The sequence below is a fragment of the Ips typographus genome, linkage group LG8, assembly GCF_016097725.1.
Source record: "Ips typographus isolate SLU linkage group LG8, UJ_Ityp_2.0, whole genome shotgun sequence".
NCBI lineage: Eukaryota > Metazoa > Arthropoda > Insecta > Coleoptera > Curculionidae > Ips > Ips typographus.
In genome coordinates, this window is record NC_138429.1 from 7,937,811 (window position 1) to 7,954,236 (window position 16,426).

At 30.0% G+C, this 16,426-nt stretch overlaps 2 protein-coding genes across 7 annotated transcripts; one reads left to right on the forward strand and one right to left on the reverse strand.

Moving 5' to 3' along the window:
- Window positions 1-624: 624 nt before the first annotated feature.
- LOC145732741 (clavesin-2-like) lies at window positions 625-11,915 on the reverse strand. Of its 3 annotated transcripts, none has more exons than XM_081985220.1 (7): window positions 11,896-11,915; window positions 2,619-2,765; window positions 2,099-2,193; window positions 1,889-2,039; window positions 1,639-1,832; window positions 1,397-1,575; window positions 625-1,341 (listed from the first exon to the last, which is right to left on the reverse strand). In XM_081985220.1, the coding sequence occupies exons 2-7, from the start codon at window positions 2,758-2,760 to the stop codon at window positions 1,176-1,178; spliced, it is 927 nt and encodes a 308-aa protein (XP_081841346.1). In that variant the 5' UTR covers window positions 2,761-2,765; window positions 11,896-11,915; the 3' UTR covers window positions 625-1,175. The 3 variants fall into 3 exon arrangements, with proteins under 3 accessions (XP_081841346.1, XP_081841345.1, XP_081841344.1); XM_081985219.1 differs by lacking the exon at window positions 11,896-11,915 and adding an exon at window positions 8,285-8,437; XM_081985218.1 differs by lacking the exon at window positions 11,896-11,915 and adding an exon at window positions 4,875-5,058.
- On the forward strand, window positions 8,933-16,285 carry LOC145732736 (alpha-tocopherol transfer protein-like). 4 transcript variants are annotated; one of them, XM_081985207.1, is made up of 7 exons: window positions 8,933-9,084; window positions 14,692-14,871; window positions 14,996-15,090; window positions 15,190-15,343; window positions 15,401-15,594; window positions 15,652-15,913; window positions 15,970-16,285. In XM_081985207.1, the coding sequence occupies exons 1-7, from the start codon at window positions 9,003-9,005 to the stop codon at window positions 16,008-16,010; spliced, it is 1,008 nt and encodes a 335-aa protein (XP_081841333.1). In that variant the 5' UTR covers window positions 8,933-9,002; the 3' UTR covers window positions 16,011-16,285. The 4 variants fall into 4 exon arrangements, with proteins under 4 accessions (XP_081841333.1, XP_081841334.1, XP_081841336.1 ...); XM_081985208.1 differs by lacking the exon at window positions 8,933-9,084 and adding an exon at window positions 9,477-9,610; XM_081985210.1 differs by lacking the exon at window positions 8,933-9,084 and adding an exon at window positions 10,758-10,909.
- The last annotated feature ends 141 nt before the right edge of the window (window positions 16,286-16,426 follow it).

Below are 16,426 nucleotides of genomic sequence, written 5' to 3' on the forward strand. Positions count from 1 at the left end.
TTACAAGCACTTGATGTGGTACCAATGACCTAGAATATTGCAGCTTTTCGATTTTTACTGCAAAATATTTTAATTAATTTAATTGCTGTGAAAATCAGAGATTTAGTAACAACTGTTTTGCTGACTATAGTGTAATACATTTTGTTTTATTATATTGTGTTTTTTTTTTAAGTATGTACGTATTAAATAACAAATTTGTGTGTAAAAAGCGCCATTTTTAAAAATGTATACAAATAAAACCTGAAACTGTTTACTACTGAATTATTGGTGAATATGTTATTGCCATTATGCAACTAGAGTGCTTTTAAACATTCTTAATAACATTTTGTACTTTTTCAAATTCAGTAGAAAGGTTTTACTCTTTAAAAACCAAAGTATAAAAATGGCAGTACAATGTTTATAATGGCAGTTCAGAGGTGATCGAAAGTGACATTTTACTTTGAAATCCTAATTATTCAAATCACACGTAAGCGTGTTCAAAGTTTCGTAAAAATTATATTTCCAGGAAGTTCAACAATACTGTGACCACTTTAGGTTCAGAATACTTATTGATCACTCTGTAGAAATAGTAGGTAACTTATGCAAACAAAGGAATGAGCCTATCCAACACTGAAATCAGACTAATTAAAAAATATCATTTATTTGAACCAAAACATTTACAAAATAAACCATTTACACTTCGACATGTTCTATTACAACACAGGTACATATTTCACATTGAACACATTTTGATTGCAATTTACAAAAAAGTAAATAATTAAAATTGAAATAATGTTGGTTTAACATTTTTAATATAAACAAATTTACTAATAAATTTTACTAAACGTGCTTTATTTATAGGTATTATGTATCCTTTTGTATGTACAGGGTGATTGTTCATCACATTCTACTTAATAAGTAATTTTTTACTTTTTTGCCTGTATTCCGGATGGAATTTACACATTAAATAAAGCAATAAGCTTATTTATATCATAAAGCAAATACACTTTTTAAAGTTGTTTGTTTTTTAGAAACTAAGGAAAATTGCTATTTCCATAAACAACATTCATACTTGAGCTAAAGTACCTACACACTATTCCCCCACTTTATATGTATATATGAAAAAATCTTTTACTCAAAATTATTAACTAAAAATATAACAAAAAACATCACAATAAAAAATAACAAGAATTAAGTTAATCTACTGAATTAACAGATTTTTCACTATCACTTTTGTACTCCTCGTACTCAGTCTCTTCAATCTCATAACCGAGAGATTTCAGTTCCTCTAATATTCGTGGCGTTTTACTAAATTCTAAAATCCATGGTCGGAAACTATAATCCGGATGTCTGCCTCCATACCTAAATGATTTGATTAAGTTAATAAAAATTGCAGTATAAGAAAAGGAAAACTTGCTTTTGAGGAAGATGCTTTGGATCAATGTGTTTATGAAGACTCTCCATATTGTCACCGTGGAAGAAGACACGATTCTTCATGGCTCCTGTTATGAAGGGTTGGAAGGCTTTGTAGACCATATCAAAAACCCAGGGTTGGTAAACCACGTGAAGGGCGTGGATTTTCATTGGAAATGATGTCTAAAAGAGATATAATGAATGTCAATTTTGTTAATTTTCCTTCCAGGTTCAGGAAGTACTTACCACTAATATCTGCACAATTTTATGGGCTACACTAGGAGTCATATTGTAAGCCTGTTGTAGTGTTAAATCAGACATATCCAAGAGCCCAATACCGCCAAGAATCTGAGCTCTCTGTTCCAAAATAGCTAATTCTAAAACTGCCATTGTTGCTTGGAATAATTCGGTCACGGTACATCTTTCTGGATCCCAATTTCCTGTCAAAGCATTTGCAATTAAGCTTTTGTTCTACAAATATTCACTTAATACCTACCAAGTCGATATAACAATATCCTTCTTCCAGTCTGTTCCCTGTATGGAGGAACTGTGATAATGTCTTCATCGCCAAAACTTAGCAAATGTTTTAAGTCGACTCCTTCGAAGAATTCTGGGTTTTCTTCTTTGAAATTGTAATAGTTGACAAACTAGAATAAATCTTTATAAAGATTCTTTTAAGTGTAGATATAAACCGTAAGTAGCTTACCAATCTGTATGCGGCTTCCACATTAAATTTTCTACCTCTTAGAAACCGAAGAAGGAATGCATCGTCTGTTCTGTGTGGTGTGCATTCACCACGAGCTAGAAAAGTTATAATTTTAGTAACTATGAGGGAAAATCTAATTGAATTGTTTATCAAATGTTACTTCTGTCAATACAAAGTATTATTTATTGTTATAACTGTCTAAAAAGTTTAAAATAGGATTAAGAAAAATAGCTTGCACTTTAAGGCAATGGTTAACGGTTGTAACGGACTTATTAGCCCAGTTTACACGCTTTATTCTGAAGCAGTTGACGAGATACTATTTAAACCAGAGTGAAGGATGTATACACTTAAAAAATTGTTAACCCATTTGAGACTGAAAACCAGTTAAGTAAATCAATCAATTTAATCGGATTGAAGTTGCAATGATGAATTGTGAACAAAAGTGATTTGCAGTATTTTTTTAAGGGACTAATTTCAAAATTCTCAAGAAAGCTTCTGACTATTATTTAGATCATCTTACCATAAATCATATCTCTAAAATCTTCCAGAATCATGCAACGTGTATCGGGATTCTCTCGAATATTTTCCTTTGCCCATTCCTGCAATTCTTTTGGAGGCTCTTCCAAATCCAGGACGAATGCCACGTCTGGATCTAGAGGCATATCGTCTAGAAATAATTATTCTTTATTAGTCAAGGGAAAATTAGGGATTGTTCAATAATTTCTATAGGAAAACCTGTGTGTAATTTGATATTCAGGCAAAGGTTTAATGTAGTGTACAAACCATTTACGATAAATCCTCATGTTATCTTCTTTTTCCAACACTTACCCTTGTGTGTGAGTTAGGAGAATTTACGAAGTGGTAAAACCAACACTGTGTAAAATTTTTTTCACTCTAAGTAGTTAAGAGATAGAAAAATCCATATTTTGTATTTATTTAAGGACAATAATGAGCGTTAATTTTAGAGGAAAAAAGGTTCTCATTAAATCATACATTTACTAATTAAGTTATTTATTTATTATTTTCTACTATACATGATTAACTAAATATTTCTTATTTAACAATTGGGGTCAAGTTTATTATTACCGATGCGTTTGCACTGTGGGGCAAATTTAGATTGGTACTTAAAAAGCCTTGAGGCTTCTCTCCTAATTATGCAAATACAATATAATTAACTTTTTAAATACTTTGTTTGGTACAAAATCTAAGGATGCGTGATTTTTGCGCTACCCTGTATTTAAGCAATTATCGCTTGGTAATAAAATGGTATTTTTTTAAAAACACTAACACGCATAGATTTTGCAATATTTGTAAATGCAGTAGGCATCAATTATTATTACGCTTACATATTTCGCTATTGGCGGCAAGGCATTTATTTAGGTTGTATAATACTAGACTCATAGAGAGTGAATGTTAAGAACTGATTGCAATCTGAAAGTAAATCCATTCTGCTTTAGTTACAAATTTTGTTAATTTAAATAAATTGTTTTTAACTAAGTTGGAAGTTGTGATAGTGTTCATCAGAGAGTATTGTCATTTGTCCATGAGTACAGTGTAATCTCTTCATTATCATGCTACCTTTATTGATTGATTTGTCATTAATAGAGGCAGAGCAAATTATGTAATTCTATTCTACTAATTTCGATTCTGTAGCACCAAGGTGACATTGATAAAATACTCTAAAAAAATTTAATATTTGCTTTTACTCTCGAACAACAGTTAATTATCATTTTCACCATCAAATGTTTTAGATGCGTTCTACTATAATAATTACGGTAAAAACTATCTTTAATTACTTTAAATGTCTAGTTCCGCGTTTTAATAATTCATGCAGTAATCATGTAAAAAAATAATTGTGACGGTTTTTTTTTAAATTTTTAACACGCACTTCAGAAAATTCTTTTGAGTATAAGTATTAAGAACAGTAAGTTTTAATTTACTTTATCAGTAAAGCTGTTTCGTGATGTTTCTCAATGACTTGTATGTCATCCTGTACAGTTGCAATAATGCTACTTTTTGTGAGATATTTAGAAAAAACTGTAACTTTTTTCAAATATTTTTGTGCATGATTTCTGGACTTTTTTTAAGATTTTATCAATTATTGTTAATAACCGTATTGTTTATAAACCAAACTGCTCTTTTTATGTCTCAATCAAAATAGCAGAGTTTTGGTTGCCTATCAACTAAGTGCAGTTTTGGTGGTATAGTCTGTTGAAACCCCAAAAATGGAGGAGATACGGATTTTTCTATTTTTTGAACACCCTGTATATGTTCAATCGTCTTACGGTTAACATAAAATGAAAGAGAAGTTCAAGATAAACATTTTGAGCTTTTTACGGTCGCTGAAACTCCAAAAATCACGGAGATATGGAATTTTCAAAACTTCGGTGCAATATATAAAAAAAATACAATTATCAAATATCTCGGGAAAAATAGAATTACGAAAATGTGGCAGTGGGTTACAATAATTAAGAATCACCTTCTGCATCCAATGTAGTAGGTTTGTACCTACTTAGAACCGAGTAAATAGAGTAACAACTGACAGAGCGTTAGTTTCAAATTTAGCTGTTTTTTGGACGCCCTGTATAGGTTCACTCGTTTTACGGTTAGCAGAGTAAATGAGCAGTTTAAGGCGAACATTTTAAATACTTTGTAAAGAGATGGAAATACCCATACACCACAATTTAAAAAAAATATTTTGAGTTTTTCTCATTGTACAGCAAACATAATTTGTCAACTACAAAATTATTAATAGAAAAAAGCAGACAAACCCTACCTTCAGGCTTATAACCTATAATATTTCCCATTGTGACTTCTGGTAGTTAACCGTCCGTTACCAAACAATTAAACTAAATTACAACACAATCTAAAGGCATTTAACGATCACCATGCACTAAAGAAATTTCAACAATGAGTTCTGCCGGACAACTAGACCTGTTTGTAAACTGGTAGTGGTAGTTCGCTTGGTTGAATTTTATGCAACATCTGATCGATAAAAACGTCAATTTTTGAGCATGTTCCGCCAGATCTTGAAGGCATACATTTTCAAGGAAAAAACAGCGTGGTTATTAGACTAATTAATATTAGTCTGACAGGTGTAATTTTTTAAAAAATTGCAACTGAAATTAATTATTAGTTCATCAATTATTTGTGTGAATGATCATTAATCATGTGTTTATGGACTGTACGAGAAATAGTAAACAAATATTTTACTAACTGGTAGTAGGTTTTTAAATTTAATACAACAAAAAACAGCGAATTTAAGAATCAGTTTGTCTATAACTCACAACTATAAAAACAAGTTTAGCAATCAATTCTAATGATAAAAGAAAATATATGGACAAACTTTAAAAGTTACAATAAATTGTAATAAAAGTTAATAAAAGCATTACCTGTTTCACTTGCGAGACTTTGGTAAAGTATACACTTTTCCATAAAAAAATTTCCTTGGGAATCCAAAGGTATCAACTTAAATACTATAATCACCGTATTTACTTGGTGATTATTAATTTCAGTTTTTTTCTAAGCATAATTTACTTAATATGTAACCTTTAGGGTCCGTTTTTGCAAAAAAAAAATCCTCTGGTGCAGACAGGTCAGAAATTCAGATAAAAAATGTCAATAACACTTTTATGGCAATACGTAACGAAAATCTTACTGCATAAGGAAATTTTCTTCACAAACAATTTACGGTAAACGATAAATATTTGTAAATACACTTTTTCCATGTGGAAAAGCTTGAAAAATACATTCAAATCAACGTTGCCAAAGCCAAAACTCTTGATTCAGTCATTTGGGCAACGTCGAAAAGCTCAAAAAGCTTTTATTTCGTTTTAAACTAGCTATGACGTTTAAAAAAGTATAAAAGAGTCTTTTAACCTCAGAACTGTCAAAATTGACTCCATGGAGCTATAAAGACTACTTACAGTATAGTGTGGTACCTCCAAGAAACACATCTACTTGGCATTTTATAATTTCCAAATTGTTGCTTTTGATGTGCATTTATTTAAAATTCTTTTAAAATTTTTAAAATTCCCTTCTTCTATCTCTAACTGTATAAAATAATGCTGTAGGACGATACAAATTATACAAAATTATGTTCTAGTTAAAGACATTTTTGTTTTTTTTTGGGTTACAAATTTAATTTTTACTGTTATTGCTCTATATAATTTTAATCCAGAATTACTCCAAAGGAGATAATGATTTTACATACTAATGGAATAGTCTCAAAAGGTTTGAAATCCTAGGCTCTAAACTTGACTTAAAGGTACAAAAATATGTAATAACTTTCTTAATTTGATCACTAATTCACAATTACTATTCAATCATTAATTTAATCGTTAACATAATAGTTTTCTTGATGCTTGGTGAAGGCAAATTAACGTTAGCACCTCGATGTATACTGTTTAAATAATCTGCAACTGATATAGTATCTGTATTTTGCAAACTTTAATAGCTCAAGTGACTTCAAACCGTCAAATGTAATAAAACCGAACATCTTTCAAAATTGTCCTTTGATCATTTTTCCAATAAGAGAAAGAATGTGTGTTATCAAAGTTTCCTACCTAGAAGCTTGTGTCATCCGCATAGAATAACATATTCTGATTTAAACCAATACCAAAACCAATATTGTTAATAATAATGAGTACTACATAATACAAAATGCTTTGTATTGATTTTTTTCAAAACAAAAATTTGTTGTTGAGTCAAATTGGAAACTGTGCTTACTATTGCCTCAGTGAAAAACTTTTGTAGAGAGTGAACTATGTAACAGGTAATTAAGAAAATCTTCTCAATAATAGGCTCTTCATAATAATAGCAATAAAATAATTCATTTTAAAGAAAATGAGGACGTTCATGACGATAATGACACCTTGAACTGGATTCAAACCCAATTATCGTTAAAAATAAAACCAAATTTAACTGAACTCCATATACAGGTTATTTACTTACAATTCCGCTATAGTTAACTAGGTGGCATCCTTAATCCTTGCCTAGATCAGTTTTTTGCGTTTTCGTTAAAATGCCTATAAACCCAATAGCTATAACTAAATATGGTTGTTTACATTTCTGTTTCTAACGAATTGAAACTAAAAAAGGAGTAAATCCAGCAGAATTACCCACAGAAAAACTGATGTACCTACTAAAGGAACACAAAGTAAAACATACGATATACCAAAAAAAAACTAATTTACTCTAATTTATAATATTTTAAACATAACATACACCACATGCTTTATCTTAAAAACTTAGTGGCTAATTATCACCTAATTGCTCAATACTTCATTAGACTTTGCTTAATTTTAAGACCTTTGGCCTACATATGGCACGACAGTGAATGCTTTAAATGCGTTTTCGCAGTTATTACGCAATATTAGTAGAAATTTTGTTCTTGAATTAATTATGGGAAAATGTTTGCATTTAACAAATTAAATACCGACAAAGTGTTTTTGCACTAGAATGGCTTTAAGTAAACGTAAATTGGGCAAAATGCTGATAAGGCAATTAGAAGTATGTACCTTCTCTTCCTAATCTTACAATCTTGATTTACACTGATACTGCTTGAAAATCTTGTTTTTGCTTGAATCCTCTCTGTAATTTTTGTTATATTATTTAGAATGTTAGAAAACTAGAGCATTTGAAATGTTTAGGAAATAATGGAGGTAAATTGTTCTCAAGCTTCAAATCTTGCACGATTATTGCTATTTATGTTGACTATTAACCTTTTATGAAAAAGGAAAATGCATGGTGCTGATGTAATAATATTTTACAGAAGAGTTACAAAATGGTAATTTTGCTCTTTGTACGGTGTATCATTGTTGTTAAATGACTGTTAGCTTTGGTTTTTAAACTATACCAGATAATTTTAAGTTTATGATAGTTATAGACAAACTTAAATTTAGCCAACTTTCCACACCTAAATAACTGTATTCCAACTGAAATTAACTTTTTTTTCTTGTCATTAAAAATGTCTACAAAATGTAAATTGAGAGAAACTTTGTTAATATAAATTTGTAGTAAAATGTAAAATTGATTCAATCCCAATTTTGGTAGTCGTTTCTACTTAACTTATGTAAAAGCAATTTAAAACTACTTAAGATATCAAGAATAAACTATACTGTATTAATATGAACCCATAAACCCATAAAAAAATTTAATTAATCAACAAAATCAAAAATATCTCACCGATTATCTAGATTGTTGACCCAAAGCGGAAAATCACACGAAAACTGCAACGCCCAGAATGGAAGATTATGCAAGGTGATGCTGGAACCGCAACTGCAATGGTACCCACTAACAAGAACCTCTCATAGGTCTATGAAACGTAATATGCTACAGCCCTGTCTATTTATTGGCTGGTAACTGGACTGTGGCTGCTTAATTCACCCATAACGTACATAAAGTGAAAATGTATCTTCTTAGATTTATGCGAGATTGATCAACCTTTTGGGGTAAACAGTCTTTATTACCTATCTTCGATTGATTGACACAATTCAAGCTTTTGAAGAGGAAATGTTCACTCACTTACATACAATTTTTTTATCATAAAACTTGATTAAAGATATTTTCAAACACAAAATAAAATTGAACAAAAAATAGACCAATTTTTTCACCATTTTAACCATTTTAGAGGCATTTGGAACTTCCTGGAGGATCGCAATGAAGTATTATCAGTATGACTAAAAATGCTACTTGTAAATTGAAGATCTCAGGAATTAAATAAAACCACAACATGTGGTAACAGTTCCAAATCGTGTTAATTTCCAAGTCATTCAGCTGTTTGATATATTATTTGCATACAATAAAACCACAGGTCATCTTGAACATGCAATAAACTGATATTGAAACCAGTTCAATCGCGTTTTTTGACCAGTTTCTCGTATTTTGGTGATTTTGATTGAAAATGTCCAAACAGAAGAAATCTAGTAGCAACCAAAACCATGGTACATCAGTGCAACTTGGGAGCAAACCTATCATTGATTCACGTAAGTTTTACTTTACAAGATGTAAAATTATTCATTTGCCATTGAACTTTGTTCAGTAAATATGTAGGAAGCTTGTAGGCTGATGACACAGCCAGATCATGATCTGCCGGAATAAAAATCAGTAGGCAGCATTTTTGTATAGTTTCTGGGCTTTTAAATTTAAAATATAAAAAAAACACCAACTTACCACTATTTAATTGTCTGGCGCCTTTTTACAATTAGTAAGTGATTAATTGTTATTTTTTAATAAATTAAGACAGGTAATGTTCATTTTGACCGAGTGTAGAGTTTATGTGTATTTTTAAAATAAACTGTTTTTAATTTGCAATGGTTTTATCGCCATTAAACGCCTCATTATTTCCTTTGTCGCGTATTATGATAAGGCAACCAGCTGCTTTTGTTTCGCGATTAGTGCATATAACTCCGTCACATTTACGTTTAATTTTAATTTTGTGAAAAAATTAAATTTCGCTAAAAAATATGTCGGGTTTGTCAAAAATTAAATATGTGCCTGCTTCAGATGCATGTGAGTATTCAATTACACAAAAGTAAAATTAGTTGAAATTAGCAATTTTTATTCCATTGGCAGTGTACAGGAGTAAAAAAGTCGTTACAGAACAAATCAATTCAAAGTACTAAAACAGTGGTTACAGAAATGAATTTACATTCATTGTGGCATATTTATCTAAACTGTTCTTTTCTTAAAAAAATCTACTACTCATTTACTTTAGATGTTACAATTAGATAACAAAAAAAATATATTCATTTTGAAATATACGATCTTATCCCGTTAAACATGAACTTTTGTAACCTTTGCTGTACTCGCAAAATATTTAGCAAAATTCAATATAACGAGAGTTCAATTTAACGAATTTATTCGTTTATATTGTTGTGTTTATTGTATTTGGTCAATCAAACACGTTCAGTAACGATTTAATTGTAATTAAAGAAAGCGTTGATAAAAATGTTTGAAATGGATCAGGTTAAAGCTAATGTAGTGTTTGTGCCAGCCACTGAAAAATGTAAGTTTTTATGTTTTTTTTAAGTGTTTGTTTAAATTGCGATTTAAGTGAAACATGTCTACTAAATTAATTTCTTGTTTTCTGGAAAACTATAACAGCCATAAATATAAATTTTCTTTTTGAACATGTATGACTTTTTTTAAATCATTTGTTTTATATTTAAATACAAACTTGCCATCTGCTGTAGTTGTTTTGATTATTTCCTATTTTTTTTTTTAAATGTATGTTAAAAACAGAAAATAACAATAAAGAAGATAATGGGATTAAATTGGTTTTTGGAAAAAAATTATTGGAATTTTCCAAAAAAATGTTAACAAACATTTAATTCTGACTGCATGTTACTCTGTACTTATTGGTGAGTAGGGAATACAGCATGAAGATAGTAGAAAAATCTGAGTTTACTGGCAAAAAATGTATTTCAAATGTTTTACTTTAAATTAGGCAGTTCAATCATTTTAACACTCAACTCAATCTTTTGGCTAATTTTGGGCAATTAGCCAGCACGTCATTTCTGCAAAATTTTCCGCTCTTCTTTTAAAAGTTTTAGACAATTAGCTATCTCAATCATATCAACACATTCTTCTGCTCTTGACAATTTTAGGAAATCAACCAGCTGAATCATTTTTACACACTTTAATTTTGATAATATTGGTCTAATTTTTTCAAAGTTCCAGCTGCTCTGTATGTAGTTTTTAGGCTCAGTTTGCTCTATATTTAACAGCTCATTCAAACAATGGCACAACTTTATGAACATGGGAATTTTGTTATAATGTATTTCTAGTTATAATACATTATGAAACAAGGTAAATTTTGTTCGGTTGTTTTGCATTATCTGTGATAGTTATACAGTTAAAGGGATAAGAAAGAAAAACATTTAAACTGCTGAACACCTTAATTTGAGAAAATTACCAAAAACATAATGAAACACATTTACCTAAAGGGAAAAAAACAAATTACACTGAAACACGATTATTTGACACTTTGAACAAAAAATGAAGATCACAATAAATTAGGTAAATACTTACGGCAAACTGTTTGAAGATTTCATATGAAAAATGTGTCTTAAATAATGCGAGAAATCAACTGCTTTTAATGTTGTTAATTTTTGGTCTAAAACTATCTAAAACAGTAAAACCAGGCTAAATTTGTTACTTAATAATAGTAATTTAGGTAGTTTTAATCAATATTCTACCTAATATGGACAAACAGTGATAACATGCACAAAGTGAAAATTACTAGGTGTATTTTATATGAGTACTAAATTATAGAGCATTGTTGTTAAGCAGAGTTAATAACAAATTAGACATAATTTGGTCTCATTATTAATTAGTTAAATATATCAAATACAGATATTTCTACAAATTTGATACAAAATTGGAATAATTATGTCAGGAACAATGGTATTTGAGCTCAAAGTTTTTAAAGGGATCAAGGTTTTAACAATTTTGTTCTGATCAATTTTCAAATTATACAAGCCTACTTCAAAACTGTACTACATAATAATAATTACTGGAAATTAGTAATATTGCTTTAAGATAATTAGCAGAACCGGTTTCAGATATTTATTACTGGAATTAATATGAGAAATGTCAACTTCTCGATTACTGTGTTTCAATGCAACATCCATTAATATGTTCCAGTAAACATATTACCTTTGCAATGGTATTTCTTATAAATAACCAAAAACTCAACGTTTCTGTAAATGAAACTACATACTGTTCAAAAATCATTAACAATTGCATGGTTTGTGGTAGAAAAACGAAACAATTTAATCATTGTTATTACTCACTGATTTGCAGAAAGGAAACAGTGTATATAATGACACATCAAGCACACTTATGTTCTTAATAGAATTCAAAGGTTAATTCAGATTTTTGCAAATTCATTAGTGCATTTTCAAAGTAGTTTCAATCTAAAAACGATTAGTACAGTAGGTATAGTTTTACTTTCATATTAGTTATTCAAGGCTGAGCAATTATACGACAATATACATATTGGCATCTTCTGTTGCAACCTTCACAATACTTGAAAACAAATTTATAATTTCTTAATGAAAAGTTAATTTGGGAACCCGTTCTGCGCAACAACCCAACTAATGGTCAATGGTCTTGAAAATATATACACCTTCATCTCTTATCAAACTTCAGCAGGTAGTTTCACCATCAACACTTGCAGTCAACGTTTTGCAGCCTGATCGAAAGTAAACTAGCACATAATATTAATTTCTCTTGTGCATGTATCCAATACAGAGTGTTTAGTTGTTTTTCACCTATTTTTTGTGTGATTTAGAGTAAAAATGCCTTCACAGGAACTAGGTAAGTTTGTTAGGATGTTTTTTTGAAGTCTCCATAAAAACAATTTTTTCAAATAATTTATGATTTAAATTGATGTCTGGTTATTATCAATATTACTTTATATTTACAAACATTATGAGTTGACGATTGTGCTGGCCAGACTTCGTGCCACTTGATTTTTATTATTTTGTCTTAGTTACTATAAAAATGTGGTTAAATGATTTGAAACTTTAAGTTAATTAGTTAATTTCCTTTATTAGTTTAAAAGTAAGCTTCAAGATGTTAGTAGAAGAATTATTGGGGTTTCTTACAAAACTCAGGAAAGTTTATGGTTCTGTCTGTGGTTTTATTTTTGTAAATAAGTTTATTAGACAACATTACATAAACAGTCAAATTTTATGCAAAATTGACTTACCAGACTATTTGCGGTCATTTTGATCAATTTCAATCAGTCAAATATCATGAACACATTCAACTCTGAAGATCCTGGTCTATTGAAGGTTTGGCACCGCTGCCAAAAATTGCCAGTCAGAACTACAGTAAAAGAAAATGACTGAAAAACGTGTCAAATTTAAGGAAATTAAAATTAGTATTTTGATTTGTCAAATTGTCGAAAAATCAGATTCTGGCGATTCAGAAAAAAACACTGCAAATTATACTGTCAGATCAAAATGAACCGTAGAGTAAGCTTTTGAGCAAAATCTAAAAAATCACCCTGTACTTGGACGTCTCTAATTACATCCTATTTTTTTTCTTTTTTTGACCATTATTGATTTTTCGGATTGTTTTAGTAAAAAACACATTTTTTTAATAAAATAATTTGTTTATATTAGTTCTACAGGAAACAGTAAATAATAAAGCTGCAAAGTTAGTAAAATACTAATTATACATTGGCTTGTGCATCCTTTAAGAATATTCTTTTTGCCTTGCCCTACTTGTTAATTAACATTTTCCACAAGATTATCCAAGTATTATTAATGAGGAACCTTTATCAACTTACCTTCACCTTAATAGCTGTATTTTCGGTTACAAACCAGTGTTGACCAGGGTCAAGTGAGTTTATATATTCAAAGTCGTTCATGCTAAATCGATAAGTTCAATCAAGGATGGTTTCTTTTTTAATACCAAACAAAAATGTCAACCTCTCGTTTACGGTGTAATATATTTTGGAAAAAAATATGAAACGGTTTACTTTCCACTTTGAAAAAGTTAATTAAGGTTAATTTGTGGTGGTTATTGCAGTTTTGTGTGTAAATGATTACCTTCAGCTATTGATTAACATAATTATTGAGTGGGAAGATTCAGGGTTAATAAACCCAGTATATACTAGTCCGACAATGAAAGTATAAAACTAATACAGAATAAAAACACTAATCAACACATATAAGGCTTGAAATAATTCGTGGTATTTATATTAATTAACACGTAAGATAGATCAACTACATACACTATCAAAAGGGGTATTAACAATATGTACGTATATTAATTGCAAATATCCGGCAAATTCTAAATTAGTTTTACCTAAATAGTTCTTGCTGGAAAGTTATTTTACGTCAGGACAAACTGAAATCGTTCAGTTGACCAAACGTCCAAGTAATTATCATAATTTAAAGATTTCAGTCTGATTACCGACCAGTAATTTGCGTCATTTGATGACTGACCTTTGCTCATCCTGTCTCCACATCCTCCAATTACTTGCTGGCGAAATTGTGGAAACTTTTCTACAAAAAAATAAGTTTTTATTGCTATATGATTGATTGGGATGTTTTGTGATGCATCATTATGACTAGCTGTAATTATTGCTCTATAGTTATTAATTATAAGTTCACATTTTTGTAATTTTATTATCTACAATCATAAATGTATAGAACTCTAATACAGCTGACATGTTCAAATGAATGTTCTCTAACATAAAGGCTAATCTATGTTGTTTGGTTTCCCCAATTTTCCTACTTGGTCATTGAAAAAAAATATCAAAATAATGAATAAAATGTTATTGGCTTCAACCTATCTTAACCTTGGATCGTGATTATGTTTCAAACATGCAAAAATGAATTTTTGTCGTCAAATATAAAACATGCTAATTGGTTGAGTGATTTATGTACTGTCTTCCAGGTAATTCTGACATTTTGCTTTTAGGAATATAGATGTAACAGATATTATCGTAATTTAGTGAGTAAACAATCAGATTTACTAATAATTATTTCCCACTCATTTACTACATTGTGAAGAAAATAAGAAATTTGTCTTTCTACGTACACAAATTAGATTTCATGTTTAATTTATTACAGTTAAAGCCACAATGCTCTCTGATATGGACTATATGCCCACCGTAGAACTAGGAAACTACACATTAACTATCGAATTAGAAGAGCTGAAACCGGAAGTTAAGGAAATAGCCAGAAAAGAGTTGCGGGAAACGCCGGAAGTTGCCCAAAGTGCTGTACAGGAACTAAAAGAATTACTGAAAGGTATGAAGCTTTAAAGTTATCTATTATTAAAATAATTCCTTGGAAATACAGTTTAAACTGGTACTAGTGCATGAAAGCTACAATTTTCTTTATTTACACTTATTGAAAATCATTTATGTTACAGAAGAAACAGACTTGTACCTGCCTTTGGAGAATGAAATTTGGTTATCAAGGTTTCTCAGACCAACCAAATTTTATCCAGAAAGTGCCAGAGATCTGGTAAGTAGCTTTGTATAAGAATGATTCCAGAAAGAATTTAAAGATATAAGTAGTGGACAAGACTAACTATGCTCTATTAAATAATGATTTATCTTGCAGATTAAAAGATATTACGCTTTCAAACAAACACATCGCGAAATATACAAAGACCTGCTACCTAGTAATGAAAGAAATATCTTTATGCAAAACATTCTCACTGTACAACCCAATAGAGATCAGTTTGGACGAAGAATCCTAATTATAGAACTAGGAAGTAAGTATAATGTACTTAAAACATATGATTGGTTTATTAATAAAACTGCCTGTTAAGAAAAATGGAAAACAGACAAAGTAAGCTTGGACGAAGTGTTCAAAGGATGCGTTCTATTCCTGGAGGCAGCCATGTTGGAACCAGAAACCCAAGTATGTGGTGCTGTAGTAATATTCGACATGAACGGACTATCTATGGGGCAAGCCACACATTTTAACCCAAGATTTGCGAAAAGAATCGTAGACTGGCTCCAGGTAAAATCTGCTAGTCTAAATTTGAACAACTTTTATATTTACAATTTTTCATTTCAGGATAGTGTACCTCTAAGAATTAAAAACATCCACGTGGTAAACCAACCGTACGTTTTTAAAGTGGTGTTCGCCTTTTTCAAACCTTTTCTAAGGGAAAAACTACGTGGCCGTATCATTTTCCACGGTACCGATCGTAAATCGTTGCACAAATACATGGATCCACAATGCTTGCCAGAATGTTATGGTGGTACGTTGAGTTTACCCAGAATTGATGGTCCGCAATGGTTGGAATTGTTGGAAAAGTGCGATGAGGAATTTAAAGGTAACAATGGTTGTTCTAATAAGGTATTAGTTACTATAACATAACTTTTTTTATAGCCATCAATCAATATGGATACAAAAAGCAAGTGCCAGAATAATTTAGTTATAAACGACTGTCGTCAATAAATTTAAATTTTATTTGGATGGGTACCATTTTAGCGCATTTTTTTTATACACAAGTCATCAAAAAATGTGATAGAAATATTGTATATGTATAGTTTAAATTATAAGAGCCATTTTTATTGTTTACTATATATTTGTATTGTAAATACTATTTGTTTGAACATTTCTAGATATTATTATAGTAAAGATATACTAACAGTTTTTGTTACAAAATTTTACTGTTTTTGGATTATAAAGCAAATATTTTAAGTTTGGTGTGTTTTGTTTTAAATGTTGCATTTCAGTACTATGACTTCACCAACCTGTCATGGATCCATGAGAAGCCTTTCTAACTGAAGCAGTGATATTGCAATAATAGTAACTTAAAGTTTATGGGTGATTTTCTGAAAAA

Excerpts from the sequence above, each read along its gene's own strand:
- LOC145732736 (XM_081985207.1), top strand. The coding sequence starts at position 9,003 with ATGTCCAAACAGAAGAAATCTAGTAGCAACCAAAACCATGGTACATCA. Across the intron at positions 9,085-14,691 it reads CAAACCTATCATTGATTCAC|TTAAAGCCACAATGCTCTCT; the intron begins GTAAGTTTTACT and ends AATTTATTACAG. Across the intron at positions 15,595-15,651 it reads GAATCGTAGACTGGCTCCAG|GATAGTGTACCTCTAAGAAT; the intron begins GTAAAATCTGCT and ends TTTTCATTTCAG.
- LOC145732741 (XM_081985218.1), bottom strand. The coding sequence starts at position 4,905 with ATGGGAAATATTATAGGTTATAAGCCTGAAG. Across the intron at positions 2,040-2,098 it reads TGGAAGCCGCATACAGATTG|TTTGTCAACTATTACAATTT; the intron begins GTAAGCTACTTA and ends GATTTATTCTAG. Across the intron at positions 1,342-1,396 it reads CCAAAGCATCTTCCTCAAAA|GTATGGAGGCAGACATCCGG; the intron begins GCAAGTTTTCCT and ends CAAATCATTTAG.